The 15,361-nt window shown below is 46.0% G+C and overlaps 1 protein-coding gene across 2 annotated transcripts in view; it reads right to left on the bottom strand.

Annotated features, from left to right (window-relative positions):
- Window positions 1-6,975: 6,975 nt before the first annotated feature.
- MAML3 (mastermind like transcriptional coactivator 3) overlaps window positions 6,976-15,361 on the bottom strand; it is a 400,512-nt gene continuing 392,126 nt past the window's right edge. Inside the window, exons 4-5 of one of the 2 annotated variants that reach the window (XM_032857312.1) lie at window positions 13,288-13,369; window positions 6,976-8,201 (exon numbers count right to left, since the gene is read on the bottom strand). In XM_032857312.1, the coding sequence (XP_032713203.1) occupies window positions 7,204-8,201; window positions 13,288-13,369 (1,080 nt within the window). In that variant the 3' untranslated portion in view covers window positions 6,976-7,203. Of the gene's footprint in view, window positions 8,202-13,287; window positions 13,373-15,361 lie in introns of both variants that reach the window. The other variant, XM_032857303.1, reaches the window with a different exon arrangement.

The raw sequence follows: 15,361 nt of genomic DNA, 5'->3' as shown, positions 1-15,361 counted from the left end.
CCCACCGATAATGGTCCCACTACTCCTGTCCCACTACTATGTTCCAGAGAGATGCTAAACAGGCCGCCATGCTCACTTTATGGGTTGTAGGAGAGCAACAGCTGGCTGTACGTGGGGAAGTTGGGCAAACACATAAAGTCGCCAGAGAAGACAGTCATCAACTAATAGCACAAAACAAATCTGGGGGCGAAATTTCCCTTTTTAAAGAAAAAGGGAAAAAGGGGTGTGGGGAAAGGCCTTTTTTTTTTTTTTAAGATTTTATTTATTTATTTGACAGAGAGATTACAAATAGACAGAGAGGCAGGCGGAGAGAGAGAGGGAAGCAGGCTCCCTGCTGAGCAGAGATCCCGATGTGGGACTCGATCCCAGGACCCTGAGATCATGACCTGAGCTGAAGGCAGAGGCTTAACCCACTGAGCCACCCAGGCACCCCTACTTTCTTCATCTGTAGGATGGGAATGAGTTCACCTCACAGTCTTCAGGGACTTCAGGAGAATGGAATTATGAGCCCATATAACACATTTTAACATCAGGAAAAGGGCTCTGTCAGTTTTTCTAGAGAAATCTGGACAGTGTCGAGTCTGTCATGGGCATCTTCAAGAAGCTGTTGATTGGGACTTTTCTTTTTTGTGGGTGGATACAAAGGAAGTTTTAAAAGACTATGCATAATAGGAAAAGAGATAAAGGCATTGAAAAAGTAGTGTTTCCAGAATAGTGGGGAAGAGATGACAACCCTGGGTCCCAAATGACAGTACTAAATATTTGCAAATACCCTGAGAATGCAGTGGTCTGAAAATGGAGCTATCAAGATCCTCCTCACGGGCTGTTTGCCTTTGAATAAGGCCCCTCACCCATAGGGGGTGGCTAGCGAGGCAGTGAAGACCAGAGCCGGCCAACACCAATCCTGTTGGAGCCCATGCTGGGCCCGCTACCGAAGTTCCGTGTGGCTCTTTGCCTCCATTTTCCTTGGGTAAAATGGGGCTATTCCTCACTGTAAAATGCTGTGTTTCTATGGCCTTTTTACTTTTTAGTATTCTGATCAGTTATGATGGCTTGTATTGTGACATTTGATTGTTTTACACATTGAAGACAATAAAGAAGAAAGAAAGCAAATTTTTGACCCCAAAGAACAGTTACTGCATAATCATATCCTTTGGAAGTGGGGAAAAGAACACACGACTTTCTCAATCTGGCACTTGAGCATTTATAAACAATTTCTTTTTTTTTTTTTTAAAGATTTTACTTATTTATTTGACAGAGAGAGATCACAGGTAGGCAGAGAGGCAGGCAGAGAGAGAGGAGGAAGCAGGCTCCCCACTGAGCAGAGAGCCCAACGCAGGGCTCGATCTCAGGACCCTGGGATAATGACCTGAGCCAAAGGCAGAGGCTTTAACCCACTGAGCCACCCAGGTGCCTAAACAATTTCTATGTTGCATCTAAATTGGAGCTATTTTAAAAAGTAAATTACAGGGGTGCCTGGGTGGTTCAGTCGTTAAGCATCTGCCTTCCTTTGTCTTCTGCTCCAGTCATGATCCCAGGGTCTTGGGATCGAGTCCTGCATCAGGCTTCCTGCTCAGCGGGGAGCCTTTCTCTCTCCCTCTGCCTGCCACTCTCCCTGCTTGTGCTCTCTGTCAAATAAATAAATAAAACCTTAAAAAAAAAGTAAACTACAAATACACAGAATTTGGTTAAAAACTTGTGGAGAAAGAAGATGGGTACACCAGGCTATCAGAGCTTTGTATCTTTAAACATCTGAACCATAAAATTTATTTCCTTTGTTCTAATTCTATTGTTACCAAGGCAACCTCTTGATCATTTTAATTCCTATAAATTTGGCTACAAGGAGGAAACATGCTGGCCAGAGAGATGTGAGTTTCTGATCTGTTTGAGAATTATAGATGTATATGATTTGTATACTAATCAGTTGATGGGTTTTATTTTTAGAAATCAGATTCATTGTCTCAAAAAAATGTTATGAAAAAAGGGACAGGAAACTATTCTCTATTAAAAGAGTCTTAAGAGGCATAAAAACCAAATGGCGATATGGGGTCCTTGATCAAATCCTGGTTGGAAAAAAAAAAAAAACCAGTCACGGAAGACATGTGGGAGACAACTGGGACAATCTGAACATAAAGTAAGAATTAGGTTGTATTAGGGAATTCATGTTAATTGTGTGAGGCGCGGTAATGATCTTCTGGTGAGAGGAGAGAATGTGCTAATTCTCGGGAGCTGCATGTTGAGAGGTTGAGGGGTGAAGGAACCAAATGGGGACAACTGATCTGGAGTTGTTCTGCGATGTAATCACGGAAGGCATACATGACACAGTGCTAATAGTTACTAAATTGAGGCAAGTGTGCAGTTACTCATCGGATCGTCTACTTTTCTGTTTGATAGGGTTCATAATGAAAAGTTCAAAAATCATTTCTAAGAAGTTAAAAACCCAAAATCATATTCTTGGTAGCTGTGAATTTTTTTTTTTTTTTAAGATTTTCTTTTTCTTAATTGAGCACTCTATGCTTGCGGTGGGATCTGTGGGATCGATAGAGCCACAGCAGTAGTGGTGGCCCAGCAGCTGTCCTGGACACGGCAGGGACGCCAGGGCCTCCCTTGTGCGGATGCTGCCATAATTGCCTCCACCTGTTGCTTGAAATCAGACAAGTCGCGGTGGCTCGCCCATAAGACACCGGTGTGGGAATCAAATGTCATCGGAATTGGGAAAGAGACTAGAGGACAAAACAGAGAAGAGAAGATGGGGAAAAAAAAAAAAACAACAATGAAAAAATAAAACAACAGAGCCTGATTTTACAATCAAGTAGCTTTGTTCCCTTTCTGGGCATTTCCTCTCCCTGACTTGCCTTTGCTGGGTTGGAGGTGGGCGCGGCGTTAATAAGGAAAAATACCAGCTCATTTGTTTTATCACCTCTTGACTCCAGACACAGTTTTCCTTGAAAAGAACGGTCACAGGCAGAGATAGCTCATCTGGTGCTTCTGAAAGCTCCTTTAGGCAATAAAATGCATCTTTCTCACTGGGACAAGCGTGGTGTGAATTTCCAGATAGATGTTTACTCTCTGCCTCTCCCCTCATCGCACACTTACTGCACTGGGATTTTAAAAAATGTCGGTGAGATACATATAGGAAATCCTTCCGAAGGAGAAGGGGATGGCGTTCATCCTGTGCAGGACACACTTTGGTGTCAATGAAAATGCGTGCTTTTAATTAGTCCGGGCTTAGGAATACTCAACTCTTCTCGGAGCTTCAAGTTTTTGTTTATCAGACTACCCTCCCCGCCCCCATCAGTTCATTCTTCCAGTTCCTGTCATCTGGTAGAGTACTAAGCCCTTATCAGTAGGACAAAGCCCCAGGTCACACTGTTCTCTCCACGCCGTTATTCGGCAGCCGCTCTGGAACCATCGTCCCCCAGGAGTAGGACTGGCCTCTCCCACAGTCAAATGCATTCTTCCTCTTGGTTGGTATGTATTAAAACTCACCTTTGTTTTGGATCTGTTTTTGATGATGATTTTATTCTGTGCTTATGGGGTTTTTCTGCTTAACCCAGATAGTTTTGAATGGTGGTGTTTTACTGTGCCTTTTCAACTTTGATGGAAAGCCTTAGGTCAAGTCTCCTAGAAGGGGAGGGGTTTCACATGGGTGTGATTCACATGTGTGTGATTCGTTAGCGAAGGCCCCCCAGGAGGGTAATCAGAACAGAGGGGGGAAGGGTGAGAAGCCAAGTAAGGACAACTTCAGGCAAAGTCTCAGCCTCTGCCTGGTCCCACAGGGGAGCTCTAGAACATAAATCCTACCTCAGGCCTTGTCCAGGCCACCCGACTGCGTTCTCACATTCTTGCACTAGTGAGTCACTGACTACCGTGGATCTGAAGAAATGTAAACTTCTAATCATTTCCAACAGTTTGTGGATGGTGCAGGCCAAGAGAGATGCAGCAAGGGCTAGAAGTGAGGTGTCTATGGGTTGTGTGTGTATGTGTGTGTGTGTGTGTGTGTGTGTGTGGACAGTGTCTGCTACAGTGGGGCGAGACCCTTGTGTTACTTTCCCTTCCCTATATTCCTTGAGGGTTCTTTCTTTTTTTTTTAAAGTGAAAATTTTACTACCAATTTTCTAATGAGCCAGTTGGAAATTGAAAGTACTGAATCTAGGGGTGCCTGGGTGGCTCAGTGGGTTAAGCCTCTGCCTTCGGCCCGGGTCATGGTCTTGGGGTCCTGGGATCGAGCCCCGCGTTGGGCTCTTTGCTTGGCGGGGAGCCTGCTTCCCCCTCTCTCTCTGCCTGCCTCTGCCTACTTGTGTACTCTCTCTCTCTGTGTCAAATAAATAAAATCTTAAAAAAAAAAAAAGTACTGAATCTACAAATGGACTTCAGTATGTTCCTTTCATAGCTTTCTTCTCTTCTGTTTGCTACATCCATTGGGATGCAAATTTACAAAGTTTTAGTTGTGTGGTTGAATTAAAAAGACTGGGAATGATTGACTGATGTTCTCTGTTAAATAAATGTTTAATGATATCACGAATTTTGAGACAGGAACTGCAGTTAATCAATTAAAACCCAGGCATAGTATATCCGTTTAATTAAGGTTGGAGATCCAGTGACATTCCTAAAATAAACTATGCTTTGGGTTGATTCAGATAATGATCTTTTATTTGTTTTCTTTTCTTTAAAAGTGGTATGTCAACATCACTTCATTTCTACATTTCAGAGTTCTGTACATTTCTTAAAAGGAAATAAGCAATGCTCAATGTACAAAGTAAAAACAGAAAACTAGAAAAATCTGAATAAAATGGAGCAAGTTGCCATAGGTCATACAGTACAAATTAGTCATTAGATGTCATCTGAAGTGCAATATACCACTGCTGTGATGATGAGTTAAGGAATGAAATAAAAATACTCTATTTTAAACAAACAGTATATATATATTTATATGTATATTTTTTACAGATAGTAGACCCAGTGATATCTGCAGTATTGTAAAAACTTATTTACAAATAACTTTTTTAGACATTACATATACATCAGCACCGTAGTAAAAACAAAAACAAAAACAAAACCAAAACGAACTTATTAAAATCTACCTCTCTAGTTAGTTGGTCCCAGTACTAAGCATTTGGAGGAAGCTATTAAAAGGTAATGGAGCCCCCTTCTCCCCTCAGCCACCTCCAGTTTCTCATCATTGCTCATATATGTTTCCTGTACCTTTCAGAAAAAGGTAATTATGTTTTCTGTCTTCTTGCTTATTTTTTTATTTTCTTCGTTTGGTTTTTACCTGTTTCTACTCAAGAGTTTCCATGGTGGCGTCCCTCCCCCATGCAAGGAGTTCATGGTCACCTGCCACCAGGTCTTCCTAGGAGGAGCACAGCCCCTGCCTGGGCTCTTGCCCAGCTGGCCTCCTCTGGTCTCCATCCTGCCCCTTGCTCAGTAGATCCACCACCTTGGGACATGGCGAGCAAGCCAACGACAGCGTTTGCCTGCCTGTCACCTCTCTGCCCTCTGCCCCCAGCTTTCCTCTTGAACCCCCCAACCCCCCGTCTCAGGACCCGCCCTGTGCGTGCAGCCAGGCCAGCTCCCCACAGCCTGTGCCCATGCGTGGTCACACGGAGGGAGCCAGGCTTTTGGACACCGAGGGAGAGTGTGGCGCGAGAAAAGCACGCTCTGCTCTTCCTCCGGACGATATACCACGTGGCCTCCCAAATGGGGCAGTGGGAACAGCAGCAAGGACAAAAGACACAGCCTTATGGTAAGTAGCAGAGACTGTCATCCCTTCCCGCAGATGTCGCTTGGGGCAGATCTGAGTGAATTACAACGAGAACGACTGTACAGGACTTTGGAAGTGGATGACCTTGCCCATGTGGAAGGAACAGTGTCTTCCTTCTTTTTAATCATCAAAATGGGTCAGGTGGAGCAACGGACTCTTCAGTTCCTCATCTCTGAGCATTTTAGAGTCGTCTTTCTGGTGAGGAGGGATTAAGGGCAAGGCCAGTTTCAGAGCATCACCCCTGGGAGTTTTCTGAAGGGAGCCAGAGCCTGCGCTGTTTGGGCCACGTCTCCCAGGGTAGACCAGAAGCATCGGGGGTGGCTCACGGTAACCCGCCATGCAACGTCAGGGGGGCTGCTCAGTTTCAGGCAGAGAATATTCAGCCGATTACATGTTAGAGAAAGAAAACTCCAGTGTTGCCTTTGCATTTCAGGCGTTGTCTAAGTTCTTGCCTTTATTAGGATTCTGCCCAGGTCCCCTAAAGACAAAAGCTTCATTTCTTCTCATATAGTCTGTAAGGAGAAGCAAGGGCAGGATGGGGTGGAGGCAGGAAGGAGCAAGGGCAGGGGTGCGGGGAAAAGCGGCCACACAGGCAGACACAGCATCCAGTCGGGGTCTCCCCACCCTGTGGCCACCGGAAGTAGATGTGAACTGCCTAGCCAAATCAGTAGGACACCGGGCCCCCAGGAGGCTCCAGCCTGACTACCTGGAGTGCCGGCCGCCATCGTCATGGTCATGGTCCCTGGCAGAGGGCTGCCTCCCCCAGGACTGCCAGAGGACCCTTCTCCAGGCTCGCTTGGCTCTCTTTGAGAGGCAGCTGACAGCAACGCCTCTACAATTCCTGAGGATCATCACAGGACAGCAGACAGGCTCGTAGGATCCTCTGTTGTCTCCCGTTCTTCGTGCCTACCCGCCAAACACAGTAGCATGTCTTGACGCCTGACCTCTCTTTGTAGCCAGGGTTCAGCGCATTTCCGACCCGTGCTCTGGGCCTGTGCAACCACGCAGCAGCCTCTGCGGGACGCTCCCCGGGCCCCAAGGCTTTGCGGTCTCCGGCCCCCGGGGCCAGGAGGGGCTGGTGGAGCCCTCACGCTGGGCAGCAGTCCCGCGCGGCTGGAGCAGAGATCCCTGGGCCAGGCGAGCACCGGAGGGCCGAGCGGAGGGGCCTCGGATCCGTCTTCCCTGCCTGCCTCCGCGGTGTCTCCCTCTCTCAGCCAGGATCGGCGCCTGGTGTCTCGGTTGCTGTGTGAAAATCAGGTGAAATGAGGCCCAGCGGGGCTGTGGGTTGGCACCTGGATCTTTCACTGTCAGCCAGCTGCAGTTTTGCTCAGTTTGCGTGGGTCAAAAAAACAAAAAACAGGGATGGCTCAACATCCTGTTTCTTTTTCACGTTTTAAGCTTTCAACACTAGGAGTCGCGCCTCTCGGGTTTCCTTTGGACTAGGGGTTCCCGAACAACTCATCAAGCTCCTGCATCCACTCGTCCCCTGGGCCGCCTTTGATGATGGAGTCCACAAGGTCCGCACTGTCCGAGAGGCCGGGGAAGGAGGCCCCGCCTGCCTCGCCGCCGTAATTGTAGGACATGTCCTGAGGGGCGGTCCGCTCGTAGGCCTGGCTCTGGCCGCCCGGAGTGAAGTTGCTGCTGGGCATCTGCTGCTGGGCCGGGGGCTGGCTGAACGCCGGCAGGCTGGGGACGCCCTGGCTTAGGCCAGCCATGACCATCGGCCTGGCCTGGCCGCTGCCTTGCTGCCCTGGGAGTGGCGGCATCATCTGCCGGCCCATGGCAGCTGGGTTGAGGGTTCGCACGGCGCCAGTGTTAGCGTCCACGACCTGGCTCAGTCCCTGTGGGAAGTGTTGCTTGGTCAGCCTCGGCTGGCCGGCTTGAAGCGGGTAGCTGGCGCCGTTGCTGAATGATCCCAGTTCTCCACTAGTCCTCCCGGGCATGGCTGGTAAGCTCCTCTGTGGCCAGCTCTGCGCTCCCTGCTGGACTGTTCCCATAATGCCCTGCAGCCTTGGCGGGCCCTGGGGCCTTGGCAGGGCTTGGCTCACCGGCCCTTTCATCTGCTGGTGCTGCTGGGTAACGGCGGAGTTCACCAGCATGCTCTGACCGAAACCACTCACCATCCCAACCCCTTGCCCCGAGGTGGGCTGCCTTGGCCCCTGGGCTTGGTTGTGTGTGATGCTCATGCCACTTTGGTTTGGGTGCTGCAACATTTGGGTCATTCCTGTGCTCATATTGTACATTCCTGGTTGGCTGGTAGGCGTGTTGCTATAAGGGGCCAGTCCCATCTCTGACTGGGCTGCTGCCGTGGCCATTGTCCCTGGGTTCTGGGAGGGTCCCATTCCCATCATGCCTGCATTCTGTGCCATCAGCCGAGATGTTCGAATGCTCTGGAGGGCTGCTTGGCTTCTCACAGCTGCGATGTCCTGGGGAGAACCTACAGGGGAAGAAAAGACATTCCCATCCACTCATCTCGATAAGCAATTTACTGTAACATATTGTTGGGATTATCTTTAGGCATGACAAAATTCTTTTATATGAAAGGATCTACTCTGATCATAAATCCTTAACAAAAATGATTATTTTTCTGACTATAACATGATGATTGTAAAAAAACTCAGAAAACACTGAAAAGTACAATGATGAAAATTCAAGTTACCCGAATTCCCCCCATCCGGAGATAACCACTGATAACTACTGTATAAATAGACACATGAAAATAGGGATCATACTGGACACGTGCTTTTGTAGTTGATATACTCTGTTATTATTTTTGTACACATTTCAGAAGCAAATTTTTTTCTCACTCTTCTTGATAGGATGCCGTCCTCAACCAATCAGATACCATTATTCTTGGAGGTGAGAGGGAATTCACATCCTGGGCTAAATTAAGAAGCAACGGCTGATCACTTTGTGTATTCTATTTGTGAAATGGAACATGGTTCAGTAGAGAATACTATCAATAAAGACCATTACACTAATTTCCCTTAAGACTTGAGCGGGATTTGAGAGGTTAAAGGTCACTGCTTCTGCTAAGAAGCTATTTCGACAGATGGGACATTTTTTGGATCCACTCTACAGCTTTCCACATGCTCCAGATTCTCTGAATCATAACATGTCAGTGCAAACTGGCCAGCTTCCTGAGCTAGAAAAAGAAATCATCCTGCTACTTGCTCCTTGGCAATGAACTTTATGCATTTTTGCAGCAAAGTCCACTCACTCCTACAAATCGGCAGTGACTACTTCTCTCAGCAGATCGCTGACATGGTTTTAATGATGCTGTTTCAAAGCCGGCCAGAGGATGAAGGCCAAGTCCCTCAACTCTAATTAGGCATTTGAGGGAGTCCTTCTTTACATGTTCCTAGGAAATTTCCAAATCAGCCAAGAGAAAGAAATGTCACCCTTAGAGCCCCAGTCAATTTTGTAAAGGGCTAGGGGTACACAAAGAGAAGTTTTTTCTATGTACCTCTTAATAATGATTAAGTCTATGAGACACAGAAAAAAAATTTTTTTTTTTTTCTGGACAGTTAAAAAAGATGCAGCATGGGAGCCAATCGATATTATAAGCAAATGTGATACCACCTGGAACTGGGATGAGAAACCAGATGAGAACAGTGTAAGCTTGTTAAGCCTGGCACCTGGGCAGTACGTGTGTTTCTGTCTTCCTGATGGGGTTATTGATTTCTGGGCAGCAAATAGGTCTCCATATTTTCTTTCTTTCTTTAAGAAAGAAAATTATGGGAATTTTGATTATGACTTAAGTTTTTGTGGCTTGAGATCGATAACATGCTGCACTGAGAAATGAAATGGTTTCTGTGGGGGAAAGCTGCCAGGGCTGGGGGCGAGCCCTAGAAATGTTTCAGTTTTCCGTTTTAAGCTTCATTATATCTAAGTGATTTAAAAAAAAAAATCAAAAGTTCCTGTTAAACACTGGATGGGAGTATATATTGCAATCTGTAATCTTGTTATGAAGTTTTGTGACCTTAATGACTAAATTTGTATTGACTGCCTGGCAAGTCTGATCAACTATGGTGAAATGGGTTATTGAGTTGTTTATAAAAAAAATTTTAAGGAGAAAATATTGCTGACTCAGAGACTGATTGGCTAGACCCAAATTATGTAAACAGGCTAATGAGCTACTGGAAACAGACGAAAAGACTTCCATATTTTGGACATTTTTGTTGTATGTTTATAATGGATATATTGAGGGACTGGAAATGGTCTGGGCCACTTTGGTGAATGAGAAACAGGTTCCTCTTTTTAGAGGACAGAAATGCTGCAATGCCTTTTAAGAGGTATTGAAGCGTTAACCCAAGCCAACCTTTATTTTTAGTATAAAATGACTGTACTATCTAGGTATAACTTTTATAGAATAAAGGGCATTTTATTTTATTTATTTATTTTAAGATTTTATTTATTTATTTGACAGAGAGAAACACAGTGAGAGAGGGAACACAAGCAAGGGGAGCGGGAGAGGGAGAAGCAGGCTTCCCACTGAGGAGGGAACCTGATGTGGGCCTTGATGTGGGGCTCTATCCCAGGACCCTGGGATCATGACCTGAGCCAAAGGCAGATGCTTAATGACTGAGCCACCCAGGCGCCCCCAAAGGGCATTTTAAAACCAGCATTCAGCTCCATATTTTTATCCTAAGTAGAAAAAAAATGCTTTTTATTAATCTAGTTTAATACTTGTATAGAAAAAAAATGCAAATGTGTTTAAAGAATTACCTTGTCGTTATCTGATTACTATATACGTTAAATAACAGACTAATGTTTTTTTCTTCTTCTTCTTCCATTTTTGTCTAAGACAGATATTATTGTGGGGACGCTGTACTCAAATTAATTTTCTTGCCCACTGGTCACAGTGTCAAAGAAAATCTTCCACATTCAAATAGAAATCATAGGCAACTTTTTTCTTAAAAGGGTCTGTTTCCTATTTTCACTCGTAGGAAGCCTGTATTTGTGAAAAATAAAACATTTCTCTATAGGCATGTAACATCGCCCAGAGGCACAAAACTCAATAAGGGAAAGATAGTCATTAAACCTTTGAAATATGTAGTGGTGAGTGTTCGTGGAGGTTCTCATGCAAGTTATTCCTAACGTAACTCTCCAAGGACAATATTTCTTATCTACCAATTTGCTGTTTTCCCAGATAATAACATTATGATATCTAAGGTGTTAGTAAAATAAAATAAGGATGAGAGTTAAAAAAAAAAAAAAAAAAAGAAAGGAAAAAAAGTGCACCAGTCACCTCAGGGACTCAACAATGTCACTGGTGCTTCAGCCTAAGTACAGCGCAAGTTCAAAGAGGAAAACTTTTAAAACTGGACCCAAACCATATGGAATAACTCCTAATACAGAACAAGTATTACATTTCGGTGGGCTCCTTTATTCCAAAAGATAATAAATGAGTTATGAACCCAGAAAAGTCAAGGGACACTCTGCTGGGTTTATAGGATTTTATATTTTTAATTTGTTCTTAATGGAAATCACTGGTTCTTAAAATGTGGGCCTTGGGCCAGCAGCCCCAGCAGCAGAGCAACTCCTGGGAGCCTGTTGGAAAGGCAGATTCTCAGGACCACCCCAGACCTGTGGAATGAGAGACTCTGAGGGTGGGGCCAGGCTGACTGTGTTTTTTTGTTTTTAAATTCAATTTAGTTAACATATAGTGTATTATTAGTTTCAGGGGTAGAATTTAGGGATTCATCAGTCACATATAACACCCAGTGCTCGTCACATCACGTGCCCTCCTTAATGCCCATTCCCCAAATACCCCATCCCCCCACCCCCCACCCCATCCTCTCCAGCGACCCTCGGTTTGCACTTCCACAAGCTCTACTGGTGATTCTGATGCAGCTTAAGTTTGAGAACTGTGTCTAAAACAAGAATTATGCATGTAACAGTGACCATTTCTGCGCTCCCCTGCCTATGACCAAGTGCGAAGTAGAATTCTTCAAACAATATCAGCACTAATTTAGTGCACAGAACACCTGTGCACAGCTTCATTCCTTTTGTCCTTCGCCAGGGTCAAGTCCAAGTGTTCTGAAATGATACATGTGTTCCAGGGGTAGGAGGGTATTTCCTGTATTTTCACAGGCAATGCTTTCAGACTCTTTAAAACCACTACTCATGGCTCGTGATCCAGGATATACACGTGTGGGTTTATGACAGAAATAAAAGTTTCCCTTATTGTGATATACTTGGAAAATTGTTTTCTATTCTATTATTCTATTATTATGATTATTATTTTTAAAGATCTATTTATTTGACAGAGAGCAAAAGAGAGCGCACAAGCTGGGGGAGTGGGAGAGGGAGAAGCAGTCTCTCCCACATAGCAAGGAGCCTGATGCAGGGCTTGATCCCAGGACTCTGGGCTCATGACCTCAGCCGAAGGGAGATGCTTAACTGACTGAGCAGCCCAGGTGCCCCAGTATTCCATTTCCTTTAAAAAATGTTGGTTGTGACCCATTAACTTGTCTTTACAACCTACTATTATGTGTTGCAGCCCAAAGACTGAAAAATGCTACCCTACATCATGAATTTTTCACCCACTGTCCATTGAGCGGGTAGCACTTGTGCAAATGCTATGCAAAGTCTGTATATATTTACATATATGCATATTTATGTGCAAGGGGCTTTGCAGCCTCTGGCAGAGTCTCAAAGCCTTAGGTAACACTTGAGAAATTGGGACCTACGATCTAGGTCCCACGCAAAGGGCAAAGGATGGGAATTAGGATTTCCACTACTGGGTAGCCCCTAAAGCCCCCAAAAACTCCTGTGATAAGATTGGGAAGGGTCTTCAGCTCACCCTCTACCCCATACAAGACCTTCAGGGGCTCTCTTCATTGGAGATGGAAGGGATTGATATTTGAGTGGATTTTCTACTACATAAAAGAATGGCAACAGAGATCATACAATGTGCCCATTGCTACTGGGTCACGAGTCCGGATTTCTGCAAAGGGCAGCAGGATCAAGATAGTCAAACTCAAGGCCATGTGGGTCTTCTAGATTCAGCAGAAATTGGCGGCTGCTGCAGGCCAGATTTTTCCATGTCAGTCATTGGAAGTGAGGGCTTTGGCCCGCTGATGTGTTAGGATGAGCTAGAGGCATGTGGCACAGGGCTGTTCCTCCCATGCTCATTGAGATGATGATCCAGACATAGCCAAGGCTGACATGGAACCAACCAGGCACCAGTATGCCCTTATTGGCTCTTAAACTATTGAAATACTTCCCTATCTCTGGTAAAGAATAGCTGCCCCAGTCCTGCCCTTGCCCCCCCAGCCACTCTGACCCCTCCCGGGGCCAACCAGGACCTCTCTGTGACCCAGCCACCCAAAGGTCAACGCCCAGCACAGTAGAGGATTCCAAAAATGCATTCTGATCGATCGGTACCCTCAGTTTTCATATATTTTTAATGTTACCTGAACGCGAACCCAGCCCAGGAGGCCAGGCTCCTGGCTACACCTGGATTTACACGTCACGGCTGGAAGGTATAAAACGGAAGAGGGTTGCACTGGCCTCACCTTGGAACTGATTGACCTGCTGCACGGGGTATGGATTCCGCTGCTGCTGGAGGTGCTGGCGGGGTAAATGTGATTGCTGCAGCTGCTAGAACGACAGGACAATAAGGGCAGGGGGGTGACAAGGGGAGAGACAATGAAATATCGTGGCAGCTTGGAGGAGGCACTTTTTCAACACGAAACTTGGTGTTGAGGAATCAGGTGCATCCAGGCGGGTGCACAAAGCACGAGTTTGATGGATTTTCACAAAGCAAACACATTCCTGGTAACCGGCGTGTGGATCAAGAAACTGAACTCTGCTGGAAGCCCCGCGTGCCCCTTTCCAGTCATTACCGACCCCAGGGAACCACTTTATCCAGCCGGGAAGCACTCTCCTGACCTGACAACACAGACCAGTGATGTCTGCTTTCGTAGTTGGTGTAAGTGGATTTCTACGACGTCCTGGCATCCAGCTGTGGTGTCTGGCTTCCCGCATTCATCATTCTACTTACGAGACTCATCCATGTTGGTGCGTGTAGCTGTGGTCAGGTCACCGTCACCGTTGAATATTATTCCATTGCAGGAATGACGAGACCACGACTTATTCACCTATTTTCCTAGTGATGATCTTTTAGAGTGTTTTCAGTTTTGGGCTGTCCCCAATATGCTTCTAGGAACATCCTCGCCCATGTCTTTTGGTGAACATCTGGCAGATCTGCTGATCCAGGAGGAGGCGGTTTTGACTCTGACCATCTACCACCTGCCTGCATGTTTTCCTTAGCATTGCGGGACCCAGCTCGAGGGACAAGCAACTAATTTTTAATGACCTAAATAGATGCTTCTGGCACAGGAAGTTGGGATTCTCAGGGGCTATATAAACAAGGCTCATCTCGTTCCCACGGGGCCACACTGCCTGTAAGACACTTCCCCGCAAGTTAAATACACAGCATTTAGTGCCTTAAGGAAACCGCGCGGGACTCCCTGGGTACCAGGAGCCGGGAGGCTGCCCACCCCGTCCCTCTTCCTCCACCCCTTGGGGATTCCGCCCTGCCCGCACTGTTACCAATCTACTGGAAAGGCTATTAGGATCATTACCATGCTGTATGCGAAAAGGGAAAGAAACCAAGAGCGAGGTGGCAAGAGCAGAGAAAGGGGTTTGAGTTCCCCGTCTGCTGTCAAGTAGCTGCGTGACCTTCGGCAAGTCATTACCTCCTCCTGCCCCCGTTGAATATTCATGGGGCACCTTCCACGGCGAGGGCTTATAAAGGACACACATCAAGGGCCGTGCTCTTTCAAGTGTTCATTATAAAAATAACACACATTGACCACTTCTTAACATGTGTGTTTATTTCTATTTTTTCCTCTTGTTTTTGTTTCTGGGCAGCTCTATAATTTTCTTTCTCTTTCTTCTTCTCTTTTCTCTTTCTTGACAAGACCAGCCAGCACTCTGGCAACCAAAGAAAAGGAAAGCTTCTGCCCTGCTCACCCCATCCTGTGATGCCTACCAGGGTGTTTTGCACAAAGTGTTGAAATTAATTAATTGTGTAGATGAAATGTAGACAAGAAACCGGGCTAATCTTTAAGGCAGCAATAGAAGGGCATTATTGAGAGTAAACTGAGCACTTAAAAGCTTCTCCTCGGCCAAACTTCTCATATTATGTAAGAATTTAAGTGTCCTGGTGCCGAACAAGCCCGGGGTGGCCTGGGGTGCGGTGGGGGTAGGGCTTCTGTTCTAGTCCCTGCCTCTCTAGCTCTGCCATGACTTCTTCCATGAGCTCCCTGGCCTCAGTTTCCCCACAGGTAAAAAACAAAAGCCATCCTAATCACCAGTATTTTTTTCAGGTCTAAAAGTCTAGGTTCTGTGAAGCCTTTGTGAACGGAAGAGAGGTGACCTGCTCCTTGCTCTTCGAGAATAAGGGATTAAACGTTAACTCACACCTGCTCTCAACCTGCTCTGCTCTGATTCTTAAATCCACTAGAATCATTTTAAAGTTCCCAAAGATAGGCATGATCCCAAATCCTTCTGTTTTTCCCCTCACATGTCCCTTCAGGAAATCCCAGGATCTCTAATACTCTGCTTTCAGGACTGAAATACTCA

Source organism: Lontra canadensis, unplaced genomic scaffold, assembly GCF_010015895.1.
Source record: "Lontra canadensis isolate GAN:19392208 unplaced genomic scaffold, GSC_riverotter_1.0 scaffold1, whole genome shotgun sequence".
Lineage (NCBI taxonomy): Eukaryota > Metazoa > Chordata > Mammalia > Carnivora > Mustelidae > Lontra > Lontra canadensis.
The sequence above is the reverse complement of the archived record's forward strand: the minus strand, read 5'-3'. Positions and strand labels throughout refer to the sequence as shown.